Raw genomic sequence first — 20087 nt, forward strand, 5'->3', positions numbered from 1 at the left:
ACCATAAAACTGATGCTCATCTGACATGACGGCGAGTAAAAATAGCCACTGTACTTATTTATTAAGTTGAATACACATTTTGACACGGTTTTAAACAGTAGATTTCCGACGTCATAGTAAGCAGTTTTAGGTTAACTTGCTTCGTTCAAATTCGTTGAACGAGAAAAATGAAGCCAACAATTTAGTTTTAACTAAATAATGTGGGTTGACGGACCTTTTTTCGGTCAACTGGGAGGGAATTGAATCAACTTTAAGACGATCATTTTCAATTTAAGGATGAATCAATCTTATTTTAACAAATGTCATGAAAAATTTAAAGCGGTGATTCATTTTTATGGACTAGGTTATTGGGTCCCCGTTTAATGTTGTCGGTATTTTGTCCTTGAAAATGGGTCGAATTTAATGATTCACTTCAAGACTAACAGCAAAATTTACAGTTCTGCTAAGTAATGTGAACTACATGGCTAAATTCCGGAGAAGTCTGGTTGTAAAAGACGGCTGGCTTCGATGGTTTGTAAACAAGTATTTCGACAGAAGATCAAAAGAATTGATTACATGCAAATCCAGTTTTATGTGAAAGTACAATTCCTAATTTCTAGCTAACCCAAACTTTCGAGCCTATAGGGCAAAATCGTTAGTTCGCCAAACTAGTCGATATTGCTATGCTAGTTCTTCATACACCCGGGTTGACCTCCATACACCAAAAATGCTTATCATACAATTCCATACATCAAGTTTGTGGAAAATGCTTGTCATACAATTTTCATACAATTTCTAAAAATGGTTGAAAAAAGATATAAACTTATTTCTGTGGCTGTTTGATTCTAATAAAACAGTCTGGTGATAAAAAAACCGAAATTTTCCTTTTTGAAAAAAATGCTTATCATACAATTCCCATAAATGGAAATTGTATGACTGGCATTTTTTTGATGGCGACACAAAAAATTTTTCAAGTAAATTTGAAAATCTGGCCCAAAAATTTTTTTGGTTTTTTTTCAACCGCAAATCGAATTTCACACGCAAACAAACATTTTTCGAAAAAAAATTTTTGCATGCAAAATTTAATTTTTTTGTGTGCATAACGTAGTCCTGGATACGATAATTATAGCTTTTATTTTCTTTTCACCTAAATTTTTTTTTCAAAAACGCTGAAAATTCCTATTTATTTTGTATTGGGTGTTTATGTATGCCTTGATCAATGTCTGATAATTTGAAAACTCAAAAATTTAAAATAATCATCATTGAAAAATTTTGCCAAAAAACAAAAGTTTGTTACTTTTGTTATATGAATTGTGAAAGACAAACCAATTCAGGTCGTTTTCTATGCATTGTAAATGCAAGTCCGTCCAACCTTTGGTGCTTTGAGTAACCAAGGTCTTTGTCACTAGTGTTCGGTTGCAAACACTACCGAAAATTTTTCAGAAACTAAATTTAGAAAGAAAAAAATAAAAATTTTTGGTTTATGGGAAAACACCTATCATACAATTTTCATATATGGAAAAATGCTTATCATAGAGTTTTCATACAATTTTCTGTACGTATGGAATTGTATGAAATTGTATGACAAGAAGTTTCTCATATATGGAAATTGTATGATAAGAAGTTTTGGTCAACCCGGGCACTATGTTTACAATAGCATTCATCAAGTTCTATGGACATCAAATAGTTGCGTCAACTCCAAATGAATCAGTACTAAGTTAAGCTGATAATTCACACCAGTTTAAGGCAATCATTTAACTTGTAGTTCTAGATCGATTAAAACTTGAAGTATTTTTTGATTACAATTTAAATTATTTTGAATCGATGACACAATTTTCTGTTAACGTGCCAAGTTTATCTGCTTTTGCTGAAAAGGTTTGTTATTTTCAAGATTTTTCTGAGCAAAACAGGATGTACAGTCTAACCTGCTCGTATCAATTATAGCTTATAGACAGTAACCGTACATGTTAAAATTGCGATAGAGGGGTCCCAAGAACTAACATGAAGGAAATTTTTTTAATGCTTCGGTGATGTCAAACGAACATCGAAAAGTTGGCACAAATGAGGCTGGTCGTTAGCATTTGAGACGAATCTTTGAAAACGACCGAGCGGCGTCTATTTAAACTTAATTCCTGTATTGGCTTAGATTTAAATTGGTGTGGGTGGGACCCCCTCCCCCGTCACACTTGATTATTTTGAGGGGGGAGCGCGCGCCGAAAATACTTTACTAAGCACTCATTGCTGGTTGAATGCTTAGTAATTTTATCCTAAATTATAAGTCTCACCTTAGATCGTCAAATTGTCTTGACAAAAAGTAGAGTAGAAACAATAGTTAGAAAAGGTATGAATTAATTAGTTGGTTAGATACAGAGCACTGGGTTATTAGATTATATAAATGAATCGAACAGCTTAAAGAAATATACCTATGAGGGGAGGTTGAGCTAATCTTATTTTGTTCATCAATATTTTATCTTCTTACTAAGGTCGGTGGCTGATTAGTATGTATGGTTGCCCTTGATGTTTGTCCAAGTCAGCACTTCTGGTTGGGTCGTCTGAATCGTCTTGCCGTAGTCCTTTGGGTACTTGTAGTCCAGACTTCCTCGGGGGTGCGTATCTCGATTATCTCGATTTATAATTTTTCAAATCAAACTTAAAATGAGAATTTATTCTCTTTTTATAAATGAAAAGGGCTAGATTAATTTTATTGTTAGGGCAGAAAAGAAAAATTATTTATTTTTAAAAGATCTGACTGAAGAGAACTGACTTGCTGCTTACTGAGCAAAATGAAACACTGAAGATTTCAGGCCAGTCCTTTTGCTCGTAAGCATAAACCGGCGGCTGATTCAATCTTTAATTATTCAGGTTTCACCTGCTCCTTTGTTCTCCCTTTTTAATAAGGGAATTTTCAACTAGTTTTTGTTTGATTTTTTCAAATCAAATATCTTCAACTTATTAGTCCCCTTTGATAAAAACCGCAGCCTTCAGTTTGTCTTATTAAAAATTCATATTACTCTCTCTGATGCATCATATTGCAGGTGCACCTCTGCTTAATCAAAGCAAGGAGAATTTCAGTGCAGCCGGCAAGACTGCTAAATATTTATCCAGTTTGTTTCAAGTTAAGTTAAAAGGGACGTATTAATAATCGCCGCCCTTTTAAAATATTGAGCATGAAAAAATGAGAAAAATTGGACAAGTATTTAAAAAGGAGTGGATTTTCAAAACAAGATTTTATAGTCCTAATAAGAGTAAATCAGTCAATATCTGATTTAGTGAAAAGAGGCTTTAATTTAAATGGCACGCTCCAATTTAGAATTGGGTCGTTAAATAAACAATTAAGACAATGGTCTTTTGTGTGTGTGTGTAGTATTTCGCAATACTACAACTCACCCCTTTTTTTAGAAAATTAAGCTGTTCGATTCTTACAGTTATCATGGTGAAAATTTAAACACTTTAATGGTTAAATACTATAGTTATAAAATTTAAAGAGAACATCAAACGAAAAAGTTATAAAGATAAGTTAGTTTTTATCTAGAGCTTCCTTCCGGATTCAAGCTCCACATTGTATGATCTGAGGATCGCTATCTTCCTCTGTGAAGCCTCAAGTTTTTGTTGCAACTTCACGATTTTCTTCTTTTTAATTTTGTTTTTGATTCGTAGTCTGCTCATTCCGTCCGTAAGTTGTTGAATGTCCTGTTCTTCCTGTCTGTTTTTTACATGGTTCGGAAAAGCAGTTATTCCCTCGAACGGAATGGTGACTTGCGTGCCTCCTGCCTTGAGGATGTTGCCGTGTTCCTCCCTCTTCTTTAATTTCCAGAAGTTGTTTTCGTTCTTTATAACCCCTTCTGGCTGGGTTATGAAGTCGATAGGCATCATCGCCTGTTCCATTGTCGTTGAGTTAACGACTTCAATGAACGATGGCAGTTTCCATCTGTTAAAATTTTCCTTTATTGAGTACTTTAAACTCGTTATATATTTTGGATTTTCCGTATCCAATTTGGTTTCTCTGCACTTCTGCAGCTCCAATCTTTGGGTTAAACTGGGAAAGCTGCGAGGGTTCTTATTTAACCCGTCGTCTATTGACAAAGATTGAACTGCTAGAGGTTTCCGTTGTTTCTTCCTGAGGGGCAGCTTTCTTTTGAACTCCTCTGGTGCTGGGTCTGCGTTTCTGCAATTCCAGTTTAAAATTGGGTCGTATTCCATTTTGCTAAACATCAATATAAAATGACCAAATATTCAAAATCCCGAATTACATTCGGATATTAAGGCTAATTATCAAATGTTTGAACGATGAAGGACAAAGTGTAAAATTGTATATATATAAAAGGTGGAAAATATAATCTTGTGGTTCCACACAAACCCACCACGGAAAACAAATGAAGAAAGACGATCATGGTGTTTATTAACCACAGGAATACAAATCAAGAAAGACGATCATGGTGTTTATTAACCACAGGAATAAAGCACTTTACAACACTGAGTTAAGCTCAGATATTAACCTTATGTAGTTAAAGTAAAAATGGAAATTTGGGCATTAATTAACCCCTAATTTTAAATGTATGTCCACCTGGTTGTCATAATCAGCAATTTTTGTTTCATTTTTTGATAAGAAAAAGAAAAGATTTGAATTAGAATCAAATCAAAATGAAATATCGAAGAAAAGGAAAATTAAACAGACAATTTGCAAACTGTATAATTTTTTAAAAAGTAAGTTTATTAGTTTCTCTTTGGTTTTAATCCTCTGCATCAATCCATGTTCACATCTTTAGTACAGAAAGTCATCCTGAACTTTATGATGCAAAAATTTAACGTAAACAATCTGAAAGATGATGCGGTCCAATTTTCAAAGTGTTGCTTCTGAAAATTTGTTGCTTTTAAGGGTTTAAATGCCTGCATGTTGGGATTTTGAACTACCGAATTGATATTTTGGCCAAATTGTGAGGAGTGAATCATAAGAGTCTCAAAGGCTGCATACAGCCACCAACAAGCACTTGCGTTGTTGAAAGAATATGGTACCATAATTTTAAAAAGGCTACATGAAGCCACCAACAAATGCTGGCATAAACCTGCGGCGGGTCGGGTCGAAAAACGTTTGTTCGCCCATTTTATGATAAAGAACATTGTTGAAAAGTTTACTCAATGTGTTGAGAAGAAAAGAGGTGATATTTCCCTTTTTGATGAATTTCTTCTAGTTTGCATTTTGTAACTTGAAAACTACAAAGATAATAATTATTGTCATCGGTCCCTACTTGGGCCCTAAGAGGAATCCGATGGTGCAAATTAACTTCGCAGAATGAGTTTGTTACAATTTTACATTGGCTAGTTCTTTCATCAAAGGTTTCACTCTATTAATTCTCGGTATTGTATGTAGGGTAATTTGACATTCCCTTAAGTGTAATACTGAATTTTCAGTTAATAAAACCGCCTGAAAATGAAATTAATATAGACTCGTAAAACTGTAATATTTGAAACTCCTGGCCTTTTGCAATTTTTTTTCCAAATATGTTGAAGTCGAAAAACTTTTTTTGTCTGAGCCATTGGGTTCCGATCCCTCTATCTTTTTTTGATTTTGAGGATGGTCCAAAACTGTTAGCGTACTTGACTGTTTTCGATCTCGGTTAAGAATTAAATCCGTGTTCATGCATTTTGGCATAACCTTTTGGGTGTCATACAGAACAGCTATTCATTGTAGTACATTTGTAGGATAATATTTGTAATCTAATTTTTTAGTAATTTTAAACAAAGTTTACTGCCCAGTATACAAAACGCTAGGTGAATTTCACAAACTTAAAGCGTTATAAAATCTTTAATGAAAACTTCACATTTATAAATATTTCAAAACAGGAAGAAATGGGTTTATTTTATTTCTATGTTTTCAAACGTTTGGCCTATTACACCTTTGTTTATATTTACTTTTGATTCTCTGGAATTTTTAAGTACGATAGGCATTGACTTAATTTCATTCCTACACTAAGTGCTTTTTGCATTAATTCCTTTTTGTTCTAAGGACTTATCAATTCTAAACGATGTTCCTGCTTTGAAAACTATGCCTGCTGGAGAAATTGAAATTACGCGGGATGATTGTGGTGCAATAGTTATTTTTTTATCGAGAAGTACATTTTGATAAAAGCTTAGATATGGATAACTTTTGCTTCTTATAATACTGATAGGAACTGTTAAATCTGGGTACTTTTTTAATTCTAAGTTTAAATTTGGAAAGTTTATTGATTTAATGTTGTGAAAAATGAAATCCATTCCTAATATATTTAGATCGCATCCGTTCTCGGCTGAAATCCATGCTTTGATTTTTACCGGATTATCAGTGTTTGTACCAAAAGTTGAGTCAAAATTGGTATAACCTATAAGTTTAAGCTTTTCTCCATTAACAGCAACTGTGTTTGATCTAGATTTATTCAGCTGTAGAGGCTGTATTTTACAATATTGTTCATAACTGTCAAAATTAATAAGTGAACATGTTGCTCCAGTGTCTAGTAGAAATTGGGTTTCCAGACCGTTATTTTTATTTTTGTCTCCGACGGGATGTTGGTATAAGTTAATGTATAATTGTATTTTTGGTTCAGACGGAGACTGATCTAGTTTAAATCAACAAGTTCACACTCATTATCGGTATAGTCTCCTGGAATGTCATCATCGCTAAAATTGTGGATCTGGTAAGGTGAATGATAATCGTTATTTTCGTTGAAGGGTTTTTTACTGTTCGACCTGTCACGCGATTGAGAACTTTCATTGAAGTTTGACAAAAGCCTGAATTCTTGTTGGGGATTTATGTCATTGAATTTGTTGTCTACTCTTGACCTATTCTTACTATAGTTATGATAACTTCTGTTTGAATTCTCTCTTAATTGAAGCGAGTCATAATTTTGCTCCTGTTGATCATTATATTTAAAGCAATTTCTTATCGTATGGCCTGACATACAACACCAGTTGCAAAACATTGGGTTGTTTTGTTTGTTTCTATGCTCCTTTGGGTTATAAGCTGCGTTTATTTTATGATCCTTCATTAGTCCTGTTAACTCTTTAAGTTGATCCTTTATTCCCTCTATTTCCAATTTATTATCTATGCTACTGGATGCTGTTCCGATAAACTCACTACTTATTGCAAAACTTAAGTCTTTTGTGGCAATATGATCTTTCAATAGTTGCCAAGTTGCGGGTGGATTCTCAATTAGGAATTGATGCGCCTTTTGTTTTAAGCCAGGCGGGCTTAAGCCGCGTACAAAGAATTCCATTTTCTTTGCTGTTCTTTGATCATCATTAAAAGTTGGATTAGGCCATCCACGGTCTACTGCGGTGCTTAATCTATGTATGTAGCTTTTAATGAATTCATCAGGTTGTCTTTTTATGTTTTCTGCTTCTATTCGTCTCCTATATTTATCCTTATCATCAGTGAATCTATCTATGAATTGATCTCTTATATCATTCCAAGGTAAGTTTGCTGCTAATCCCTGATACCATTGAGCGGCTGGACCTCTTAATATTGAACCAAATAAGGCTCTTTGTCTGTTATCATATGCGTCTTGTTCGTCACCTGCATCTCCTGGTCTAGTGCCTAGGGAAAATGCTATCTTTTTCTCTACTATATCAAGAAAATCTCTTGCATCTTCATTCGGGTCTAAGCCGGTAAACTTTTCGAGAGCTAAATCTGGGTATGCTACTACATTTGCCATTTTTGTTTAATTCACTCAATGTTTTGTTAACAATATATAAAGGGTTTTGGATGTGTTGTGTACTGATCAATTGTTCGGACTGAAATAATTGTATTTAAGTTACAATGAAGTTTGCTGGGTTCAATGAATACGAATTTTTGTTAGATAGATCAATAGTGCTATGGGGCTGATTAAGCTTTTTTAAGATGGAAGTTATCTCTGGGGTATTGCTGCTGGAAAGAATGGTTAATTCGTGAATATTTTTGTGTGGGTGTTTGGACAAAATTGTGATTTGATCTTTTTGGATATTGGTGATATACCAAATAATTTTTGTGGATTTATTTTTCAATTTTAGTTTTAATTTAAATGCTGTTGTATTTACTTGATAAAAGTTGGTCATAGCATTTTACATCCTTTTAGGGACATAAATATTTATCTAGGGAATGATAAACAATATGAAAAATATTTAAATTTTTCTTATGAACTTGTTATTATTTTTAATTTTTGTTAAGGAAAATTTTGTGTTTTTAATTAAAAATGATTAAAATGCAAGTAGTTTTGTGCTTGGGTATATTATGATATCAGAAAGCAATCGGGAGTGAAGCAATTAATCGCTCTTCCGGTATACAAATTATGTTATTTGGTATTTTTATTTGCTGAAGAATTGTGTCAATTTCTGGAGTATATCGACGAAAGAAGACGTATAATTCGTTTTTATCTTCGTTAGGGTGTTTTGCTAATATACTAATATGATCTTTTTCAGTGTTAGTGATATACCATATGATATTAGAGACTTTATTTCCTAATTTGAGTTTTAAATTTGTTGTACTGACGTCAATTTTAAAATGTGTTGACATTAATTTTTACGATGTTTGTTTTCTTTTTCTTAAGCAAAGTTGTACTACTTAAATAGTATGTTTTAAAGTAATGAAAACCTCTTAGGAATTATTGAATATTAACAAAGGTTATTAATAATAAGATAAGAAAATAAAAAAATTTCTTTGGAACAAAAATTTTCTAAAATTTTTCTAAGTTTTTCAAGTTTTTTATTTGCTGAAACCTTAACTGAAACCTGAAACTTTGTTCAAGTGAAGTTTTATTGATGCTATGGTATGGTTAACAATACAACTATATGCCTTTATTGGTTATTATTGGTTCAAAACTTAATTTTTTTTGTTAAAAATTTTAAGAAAATTTTTTGACTGAAACGATAATCTGAAACCTGAAACTATGGTAGCTGAAGTTGAGTTTTTTTAATCTTAAAATTTTCTATACGCTTTATTATATCTGGTTTTCGCTTTATCTTGCAAAAAAATTCGAGAAAACCGAATCTTTTGATATCTTAAACTTAGTTTTTGAAAACTCAAACCTAAAACTCTTAAACTCTCTCAAACTCGGTGCATGAAAATAAAAAGTTGGTTTTTGATAGCTGGTCTAGTGTAAATTGGAATTTTGAACAGGTTTGTAACTTCAAAATCAAAATTTTGCTTGCGGAAACCTAAGTTTTTGGGGCTGAAACTATGATTTCTGGAACTGAAACTATGGTTTGACCACTTGGTTTTAGAGTTTTGAGATTGGAAATTTAGGTTGGTCTCTCTAATGTATTTCTATTTCAGCAATAAAATTGCCAAAAAGATGAAAATTTTTGCCTAAAACGACGATTTTAGTTTTCTGAAACTATAAGTTTGAGGGCTCAAACTAACACCTTCTAGAAGTTTTTTGAGTTCAAAAATATGTTAGTGCATTCAGGATTCCTATTATCTTTCAATTTTTCACAAAAATTTCACTCGGGAAGCAAGATTTTTGGTTCTGAAACCAAAAACACCAATTCTGAAACGTACGTTTCAGCCTTAGGAACCAAAATTTAAAATTGGTTTGGTGGGTTTTAACACCGTTAGTTTTCTTTAGAAAGTCAAAATTCGGCGTTCGGAGCTCAATTTTGAGACCAAAAACTCAATTTTTGAGTTCTGAAACCTGAAACTAACAAAAACGTACCATTTAAGACCAGGTTTTTGACTTATGGTATCCAAATTTGGGTTTGACTAGTTCAACTTTTGCTGTTTTACCCAAATCCGTTTACAGAAACTTGAAATTTTGACCGGAAACTATACTTATTTTAACTGAAACGTTTGGACCTATAACTGAAACCTAGACTGAAACCAAAAATTTTGGCTGGTAAAAATCAATTTTTTAGTGCTTATGCTATCATATGAAACCTATTTTATCAATATAAAGTGGATTTGTCAGTGTTTTAAACTTAGTTTTTGTTGTGAAACCTGATATTTTTGTACTGAAACTAAAACTTGGTGTTTGGTGTTATGTGGTTAACGTTTAAGATTGGTTTTAGTGCGTAATCTTATTGTTTATTAGGTGTATATTTAAACTGTGTTAAAAAAAACTAATAATTTATTAAAAAACACCCAAATCCGTTCCTTCCTTCGTGGTTTTTGTTATTTTCTTCCTTAGTTTCAGTAATTGGTAGTTTTACTGATGGATGATTTAGGTTTAAGTTATGTTAAGGTGGATAAAATTAAAATTAGTTTAAGAAAAAATGAGGATAAGCCTCGAGAAATGATGAAGGATTAGAATAAATAGCAACAAGCGTGGATGATTTGAGATAATGTGATGAAGAATTCAATTTATCATACAATTTAGGGTACTCTTAGATCGCACATATGACCACCTAACCCCCTCGAAAAAATAATTGAAGATATTTAATAAGTTTTTGAGCACTTTAGCTTAATACAGAATTTCGTTAATTTTAGTGATGATAACTTTAAACTGAAGTTTTGGCATGTAATTAGTGGATTACTGGACAAAACGGGTATATCTTACTAGCGGACTTAGGCAGAGAACGATTCTTTCAGAAGTTTTATATATTATTATAATAATAGATAATAGTTAAGTTCATGAGCTAATGTCAGTTAGAAAGCCGTCTAATAGACCTCGAGATGGAGGGATATCGTGGGCGACTGCTAGCGCAGGGGATGCATTTCGCAAGAACCCTACCAGGAATATCTGTCAAGTAGAAGACAATGAAATTGTGTTTCTATCGAAAGATACCCATTGTCTCTGGCTTTTTGAGGTTGAAAACTAATCTGACAAATACTCACAGATCCTAATAATAATATATTTTTTGAATTTTAAAAGCTGTTTCTAGTTTGTTGGAAAAAGAATTTCTTAAGGAGTAGTTCTCTGCTGCGGTCGCACCAGTTTTACTAAGCGCTCATTGCTGGTTGAATGCTTAGTAATTTTATCCTAAATTATAAGTCTCACCTTAGATCGTCAAATTGTCTTGACAAAAAGTAGAGTAGAAACAATAGTTAGAAAAGGTATGAATTAATTAGTTGGTTAGATACAGAGCACTGGGTTATTAGATTATATAAATGAATCGAACAGCTTAAAGAAATATACCTATGAGGGGAGGTTGAGCTAATCTTATTTTGTTCATCAATATTTTATCTTCTTACTAAGGTCGGTGGCTGATTAGTATGTATGGTTGCCCTTGATGTTTGTCCAAGTCAGCACTTCTGGTTGGGTCGTCTGAATCGTCTTGCCGTAGTCCTTTGGGTACTTGTAGTCCAGACTTCCTCGGGGGTGCGTATCTCGATTATCTCGATTTATAATTTTTCAAATCAAACTTAAAATGAGAATTTATTCTCTTTTTATAAATGAAAAGGGCTAGATTAATTTTATTGTTAGGGCAGAAAAGAAAAATTATTTATTTTTAAAAGATCTGACTGAAGAGAACTGACTTGCTGCTTACTGAGCAAAATGAAACACTGAAGATTTCAGGCCAGTCCTTTTGCTCGTAAGCATAAACCGGCGGCTGATTCAATCTTTAATTATTCAGGTTTCACCTGCTCCTTTGTTCTCCCTTTTTAATAAGGGAATTTTCAAGTAGTTTTTGTTTGATTTTTTCAAATCAAATATCTTCAACTTATTAGTCCCCTTTGATAAAAACCGCAGCCTTCAGTTTGTCTTATTAAGAATTCATATTACTCTCTCTGATGCATCATATTGCAGGTGCACCTCTGCTTAATCAAAGCAAGGAGAATTTCAGTGCAGCCGGCAAGACTGCTAAATATTTATCCAGTTTGTTTCAAGTTAAGTTAAAAGGGACGTATTAATAATCGCCGCCCTTTTAAAATATTGAGCATGAAAAAATGAGAAAAATTGGACAAGTATTTAAAAAGGAGTGGATTTTCAAAACAAGATTTTATAGTCCTAATAAGAGTAAATCAGTCAATATCTGATTTAGTGAAAAGAGGCTTTAATTTAAATGGCACGCTCCAATTTAGAATTGGGTCGTTAAATAAACAATTAAGACAATGGTCTTTTGTGTGTGTGTGTAGTATTTCGCAATACTACAATACCCGATTTTTTGGTCGGAAATTTTCCAAAAAGTGCTTAAAAAGTCCATCTTTTGGCCTTTTTTCAAAAATTTGCCAAATTAGGGTCTTTATAGTGGTTTTGCCCCGGGAAATCCGTCCCCCCCCTCTCGGGAAAATCCTAGATCCGCCCCTGCTTGTACCCAATAAGTATAAGTGGGATACTGCTGGAAAAGGCGGCCTATTTAGAACGAAATGTGTAAGTTTAGGCAGAAAAAAATGGCGTATCGTTTAAAATTTTATTTTTTTTAAACAAATTTTTAAATGATATTACATCTCCCTCAAATGATTTTGAGCATAGTGTATCATCCAAATACGTCAATTGGGAGATAAACTGTCAACTATTTTATTTATATTGTCCAAAATGTTGTCCAAAATGGTCCTTAAACTTAGTCTTCTTAGAGAGTACAAGCCTGGATTTGCGTTTAATTTTGTCCACTAATTTTGAACAGATAATAGCAAACTGCCATAAATTTTAGTAATTAAAACCAGAACCCAATGTCATGAAATACGCAAAGTGGAAGCATTGATAAATCAATTTTAAAACAGTTCCTGAAAAACTTGTTAACTTTGTTTCGATCAATCATTTGATTTTTTTACACCAGAAAATTTTACACCAGCTCTTTGTTCACCAGAAAGTTCATAAATTGCGATCAATGTTCTTCTCGCTATGAATTCTAGCGAGAACACCCTACGTGTTTCGACTGCCCTTTCAGTTTTATGGTGTAGTGTTTGATTTATTAGATAATAAAACTGACCAAAAATTTGAAAAAGCTGAAAGCAACTATCTTGAGATTTTTTTGAAAACCATCCTTCCACACGCTTGCTACAAATAGGAACGTTTTTTGTATGAAAATTTTCATTTTTTTCATATTACATATAAATTTTTTATTGAGAAATTGACAAAATTAATGAAAAGAAGACTGTTCTCTTCAATTTCGCACCCCGCGCACAAAAAGAGGCTACAAAAAGAAGCGTCTTATTTCCTTATAAAAAGAACAAATAACTTGTCTCAATTCAATTGGAAATGCATTAATCCACCGCCTACGCGTCTTATATCTTATAAAAATGCAATCTAACCGGCGTTTTTTATACCAAGTTGGTCAAATCAGCAATTTTCAAACCCCGCATAATTTTAACGAAAACTATCCCAGTTGAAATATCATTTTGAGCTTGAGCTTTATGCAACAATTGCTTTCGGATAGTATAAAAAGTTTTCGTCAAAACGCTTGAATAAAAAGTCAAAAATAGAAAAAAAACCACCCCATTTATAATTACTCCGCTTTTGTGCGAAAGTCAGAACAAAAACAGTAAAAAATGTTTGCTGCTTTGCAAGCTGCACATTATATTCTGATCGTGGTTTTTTTCAGAAATTGAATAAATAAAACAAAGCAGAAGAAATAGTCATTTGCTTGGGAGGTCACTGATAATAAGTTTCAAAACGTACCAGAAAAATACATTGTCGAAAACGTAAAATTTGGTCGTGTTTACTTTTCCTTCTACCGGATGTAAGCGTTGCCACTGTTGCAACGTGTAATATCCGACTGCGGTATTCAAATTTGGTCAGTTTTTAGGCGCCTTCTACTCTTGGACGGTTTTTTACTTCGCTCAATCTTTTCTTGGGAGGCATTTAGCATAGTGGTAAGGCGTTCACTTCGTGATCTTCAGATGTGTAATCTAATATCAGCCATGGAAATAACAGTGTGGGAGGAGGACGAGCCTGACCAATTTTGGCTGCAATAGTGTTTCCAGGTGAAAATTTTAGGCGCAAAAAATCAATTTTGAGCCGCAAAAAAACTTTGCCCAACAAAATAACTCGGTCTGAAATGTGGGTAAAATAAGAGAAACGTACTATGCTTAGACAGGCTGTTAAGCCTTTCAGAGATCCTCTGCGAATAGCAGAAACAACTTTTTTTTTAAATCTGCTCTTCTGGTATACAAGGCAGAATCGCACGAGGCAGAATTGCTCAAGAGCAGAACGCGCCCAAGATCTGAAGTCTACGTTTAATATCAACAGAATAGAATTTTAATCAATTAAGTTAGTGTCTTCCAGGTGTTTTTGTTTGTAACAAATCGGGTATCTGGGCTGGTAAGCACGCGGCCCCTCAAACCGATTGCACTATCGGTATTTGTTCAGCACGTAGACCCGTTCGGCTCTTAGATACCCGCTTTCAGTGAAATTTTGAAGTTATTCCGGCATCCAAAGTTCTATTGAGAACTGCAAAAAATTGGAACTGCAAACAAACATTTTGCAAAATTTAATTTTTTAGACAGAAAGACTTTTTCAAGGTCATCTAAAACTCAAATTTGCATGCTTACGATTGCGATGAGCAAGCGTTATCAAATCGAAAAGCAGACTTTTTTTCTAGTAAACAACTAGTTTAAAAAAATCAGTTAAATCTTTTTGCTGATATCACTTACTGATATCAATGCTGATATGCTCAATTTCATGAAATTTCAATTTTAGTTACTGGGTGGGTACTAGTTACTAAAGGGTTGTTATAGAGGACTTGTCGGCCTTGTTTCCGCAAGTTTGTCCAGTTGCGAATTTGAATTTCAAATGCCTTGTTTGGCATGTTTGCCTAGAATTGCTGTTTGAAAAAAACAAACGATTTAGGATTTATGGGTTTTTTTAAAAGCCTCAAAACTTTTTTTAACCGATTTTCGAAAAAGAATATCCATTAAAAGACAGCCTACACCCTTGTGTGCCTGCATACTCCCCTGGTCTGTTTTTGCTTTAATATTTTGTCTAAGTTTTCAAAAAAAGTCTGTAGGGGACCGATTTTTTTGAGTTTTTTTTTCGTTTTCTCAAAAACACAACTACCAAATCTGAGATTTTTTGTTTCAATGAAAAGAGCAGATTTGGAAAGCTCCCTTCCATAAGCGTCTATGCCCAATTTTTCTAAACATAAAGATATGGCCCTCGGATTAATTACATGTTTGATATTTCTGACCGTTTTGATTTTTTTGATTTTCTCGCAAACTAACCTCCAGAACCAGATGTTGTGGGTTGAATGAATCTAAATGCAGTGAGAAGCTTCCCTGCTCGAGCGGCTACTCACACGATTTCTTACACAAAAAGTTCTGGTCCTCAGAAAAATCAATTTGATTTTTTGACTGCTTTTTTCTAAACTTTCGATTTTTTCGGGAGAACTACCCTGAGTTTTAAAGATCAATCTCGAAACAACAGGTTAGTTTAATGTCATCGGCATAAGTAGCAACAAGCAATTTTTCAAAACAAAAAGCTATCATTTTCGGAAATGTCAACTATCTGATTTGTTGACCATTTTTTCTGGACTTTTCTCGATAACTATTTGCCAAATCGAATATCATAGGTTTAATCGACACGACAGGTTGTTGGAAGCTTTCCTTTGGAATTTTCTCTCCACTCATGTTTCTTTAAAAAAGTTATGGCCTTCAAACACGTGAAAGCTTTGAAATTTTGACTGTTTTTTGGAAGCTTTGTGACTTTACTCTAACATTACCGTGCCAAATCTCAGGTGAAGTGTTCAATAGAGTAACCCGATTTAGGGAATCTTCTCTACTTTAGCGGCCACGACCTGCTTTTTGCACAAAAAGTTATGGATATAGTAAAGTCGAGTTTTTGAACATTGACGTTTTTTTAGCACTTCCCTATCAGATCTGAGATTAAAATTTCGATCAAATTAAGCGGTTGCACAAAATTTTCCTGCAAAAGCTGCTATTTTAAAAGTTTTGTGTAAAAGAAATGTTATGACTTTGCGAACATTCCAAAATCTTGAACGTTTTCACTATTCTCACTTATTTTAATAGTGAAACAACTAAGGTTTTGGGCAAAGTCCAATTTTTGAAATTACTCATTTCGTCCCGCATCAAAATAAAAAATTCAAAAATATCAAACCCGTGCTTTCAGCTTTAGCTGCGCGCTATTTGTCCTTCGTCGAGTTACACGAAAATTTTAGTTAACCTAGTTTTTCTCAATTTTTTTGATTGTTTTTGCGACTTATGTTTTTTATAATTGTGTTGTATTACAAGTGGTGCGAAGCTCAGCTTTGCCTCTGAGTAAAAACTTCTCGAAACTGGCAGATTGATTTACAAAACTATTTCTGTCTGTTCCAGTTTTTCTCAACCTATTATACTAGTTTTCCGTCTCTCAAAAATGAAATCATGGGTGAAATCCAATTGCAATGTTTATCATTTAAAAAATGGTTTAAGCTATTCAGAAATTTATTTTACAAAAACGACCCTTTCCGGCTTTTTAGTCAATCAAAAGTTACGACAAAACTATATCAAGGTCAGACAAAATCTGACTATATCATGGCAAAATTTATCAAGGCAAACCTTTAAAAGAGGCCAGAAAAAGTTAGAAGAATAGAATTGTCTCAGGTTTTTTTTAATTATGTTTATTTTGTCTGATAACCAAAAACTGTCAATTTTACTGCATAAAATACTTATTTTGAAAGAAAAACAAATTTTAGACGTTTTGCGCCAATTTTTGGAGATTATACCTTTCCTACATTTTGTTGGGCTATATAAGAGGCTCATCTTCATAATTTTTGTCAGGAATTCAACCAATACTTTTGGCGTAACCTTTGTTATACTAAAAGAGCCAAAAATTATCATTTTGGGGTAATTTTTAGGCCCTAATTTGCAAAAGTGTTCAGTTTGTCCAAATAATAAAAATCAGCACTGTATAGCAATGTGCATACAGTTGAATCAGTCCGAATTTATTAGGAAGAGCAATTTACCTATTTTAGAAAACTTTTGCGAGCAGAAGTCAAGAACTCAAGTTAGCATGCAAAAATTGCTCAAAGCTGGCAGATTGCTCTTTTTAATTATTCCTGTCTGTTCTGTTTTTTTTTTGCTATAGAGAGTTGCAAAAAGTTCAGACAGACAGAATTAATTAAAAAGAGCAACTGTCTAGACATCAACGGACATCAGCGGCGAATAGTAAACCTTGAAACAAAAAAATTACTGCTCAAGGTAGCTAATGTTTTTCTGCGATTACTTTCCAATTTTTGAATGAGTTCATCATCTTCACTTCCATTTGTTTTTTTTTTGGGGCAGCCTAATTTGTTTTTTTTTTTGTTGAAAACAACTCTAGATTTAGTTTTTTAATTTAATTTTGCTAACTGATTTATAGTAAAATCTAAAATCTTGATGTTCATCGCAGCATATAAAAATTAGGCTAGCATAATCATCGAATAATCGACGATCTCGCATTTTGAATTTGGTCTGACAAAAAATTCAAGGTTGTCCGGCTTCAGATTTTGCATGCAAAAAAACGTCAAAAAGCACTGATTGCTTATTTTAATTAATTCTGTCTGTCCGAACTTTTTGCTACTAATTATATTAATTATATAAATTCTTACGACAAAAAGTTATTCCTGGGTCTAAATGAATAGATTTAGTTAAGTAACTTTGTCCAGATTCGTTGATCGTCAAGAATATTGCCAACAATTCGGCATGAATTTTTGGTTAAACGATATTATAAAAAAAAACATTTTTTGTTTCAGGAATCGCCTTTTGACATCTCAAAATTGACTTCTTGCAATTGCACAACAAATACCGTGCCAATGACGTCATTCAATTGGTAGCTTACGGTTGGACTCAAAAGAGAGATAGAGTAAAATTCCTATTTCTCTTCATTATAGCCGTAGTTATTACCTCTTAGCAGCAAATTATTATTAATTTTGTTTGCTGTTCCCTGGTTGCCCTGGTTACTTTTTTGTCTCCTTGATTTAAAAAAGCAAAACAACATTTTAGGTTATTCCTGCTTCCTTGCATTTCTACGCTGTTAGCCAAACTCAGATGTAAAATATGCAGGATTCTAATTTACAACTTTTGTTCAAGCATTCGTTATTAATTATGGATCGAAAGTTGGGTTTATTGTAGCAAATTTACCTCAGGTGTCGGAAGAGACGGAAAAAGACAAAAAGAAGCTTTAGGAATGAAGTAAGTTTCTATTTAATTAGCTTTTCTTTAAGCTCTGTTCAACTTTTTTCATGTCGTTTGCTGCTCAGCTTGCTGTCAGCTGCTGTCTTGAAGCTTTTATTTAAACTTTTGACTGTAGAAAATTGAGCCAGAAATTTAGCTATACCACGACTAAAAGTAAGATGTGTTGAGTGATACATTATATTAAAGCCTTTAACAACAGTAACAGCAGTATAATTAGTTCAAAACTTTTCCATCGAAAAAAAACGGTTAGAAACTTTTGCTTTTGAGACAAATTGAGAATGAACTCCTCATTTCGATTTATTCTGGGCTACAACTTTTTTTTCGTGTTTTTATCTTTTATGAGCTCATTTTCCCCATCCCCATCCACATAATTATCAATTTTTGGGATAACTAGTAAGTGGTTTAATAAGCTTAGGTTTGTAGACTAAACATGCGTATAATCTCCTAATTATACCGCATTGTCAATTTTTTTTACAATCAACAAGTATAGCTAGTTCCTCTGCAAGTAACACAAATTGTTTTGGCCACTTTGATGAAGGAACCTAAATATATGAAATATTACAATTTTTTTCATGATTTTCTGTCCAAATTTTATTATACAATAGTGGACAAAATTAAACGCAAAAAAAGGATTTAACGCCTGTTTTCAGTGTTCAGTTTGAACAACAATTCTTTCTAAATTCAGTAAAATTTTTACCGTGACCGAGATCAAATGAGCAGAGCTACCATCTGTGAAAGTATCAAAATTGTTTTCAATGACTTAACAATGTAATCCGGGTCTGAAAATGCCAGTTTTCCTCATCTGCACTAGGTTTTTTTTTACTTCACGTAAAGAAGTAACAAACGTCTGAGTTTAGTAAAAACATTTCACACTGATCGTTTCCATTTTCTTGCTGAGAATGTTTCATGCCGCATGAACAATTTTTTACTCCACTTATTTTAAAAAAATTTCACCACGATGCAAAAGTTAGTGCAGATGAGGAAAACTGGCATTTTCAGATCCGGATTACATTGGTAAGTCATTGAAACCAAGTATTGATACTTTCACAGATGGTAGCTCTGCTCATTTGCTCTCGGTCAAAGTAAAAATTTTACTGAATTTTGAAAGAAATGTTGCCCAAAATGTACATTGAAAACATGCATTTGAGAGAGTAAATCTAGAATGTGCGCTTAATTTTGTCAACTAGTGTATTATTTTGGGTCTTTCCCATTATAGCCAGCCAACCTAGCATCAACAAAATTATTTCTCCCGCGATTTTGTTCATTTAAAATGACTTTAAAACTTTTGTTGCACTTTCATTCATAAGTGCATTCAAAAAAAGTTCATTCATATTTTGTTAGAACTGAATTTGGCGCTGCAGAGTTACTAGTTAAGAATAAATATAGATACAAATGCTACTTCACTGCTTGTTTGTTTGATTTGTCTGAGATTTTCTTTGGGCAATATTGAGACAAAAAGGTTCTAGTTCTTTCTGCAAATGGTGATTGAATTGGATGACCTAATACAAGTGTGAAAGCTACCAAAAGTGCAAATATCGTTAATATTAATATCGGTAGAATTTAATTAAGAGGTCAGTTTAATATATCTAATTAAATCTGAAAAGCTAAGTTGTCGGACCACTTTTTCTTGGCACTGGGATAACTTTTTTTCTAAAACTATTTGCAATCCAAATCATGGCTGAAAATCGTTTAATGTGGTACTACAATGACTTCCTACAAGTTGTCCTTCACGTAGTCAAAATTGTGAAGAAAAAATATTAACCCAATGGGTTGATCAGAAAAATTAATTGCAGGTGAAAGAAGATCTTTTTTTGCAGTAGTGATCATTGTAGGGATTTTTCTGTTCTTTTTGCACTGCAAGCGGCTATTCCCGCTAACATTTTTAATACTTTGTTTTTTTTTATAACTACAGTTACTTATGAATCCCTACAATTGCAAATGTAGGGCAATAATTGTTTTCTACATTTTCTGAATGATTTTTAAAAATAACTCGTCTATCTTTTTTTGAAATCATTGAAGTTATTACATGACAAGCACAAAAAACGATTAGTTTGCTAATAGTCAGTTAATCAGTTTTGAATGTTGTTTCCTTGCGCAAACTTTATTTTTGATCTTG

General features: G+C 33.1%; 1 protein-coding gene across 2 annotated transcripts in view; it reads left to right on the top strand.

Annotated features, from left to right (window-relative positions):
- The window catches only part of LOC134847606 (beta-1,3-galactosyltransferase 5-like), a 44546-nt gene that overhangs the window by 4745 nt on the left and 19714 nt on the right, over positions 1 to 20087 (top strand). Inside the window, exons 1-2 of one of the 2 annotated variants that reach the window (XM_063864721.1) lie at positions 1660 to 1854; positions 17530 to 17968. In XM_063864721.1, the coding sequence (XP_063720791.1) occupies positions 17964 to 17968 (5 nt within the window). In that variant the 5' untranslated portion in view covers positions 1660 to 1854; positions 17530 to 17963. Of the gene's footprint in view, positions 1 to 1659; positions 1855 to 17529; positions 17969 to 20087 lie in introns of those variants that run through there. The other variant, XM_063864720.1, reaches the window with a different exon arrangement.

The sequence above is a fragment of the Symsagittifera roscoffensis genome, chromosome 6 (assembly GCF_963678635.1).
Source record: "Symsagittifera roscoffensis chromosome 6, txSymRosc1.1, whole genome shotgun sequence".
NCBI classification, from domain to species: domain Eukaryota; kingdom Metazoa; phylum Xenacoelomorpha; order Acoela; family Convolutidae; genus Symsagittifera; species Symsagittifera roscoffensis.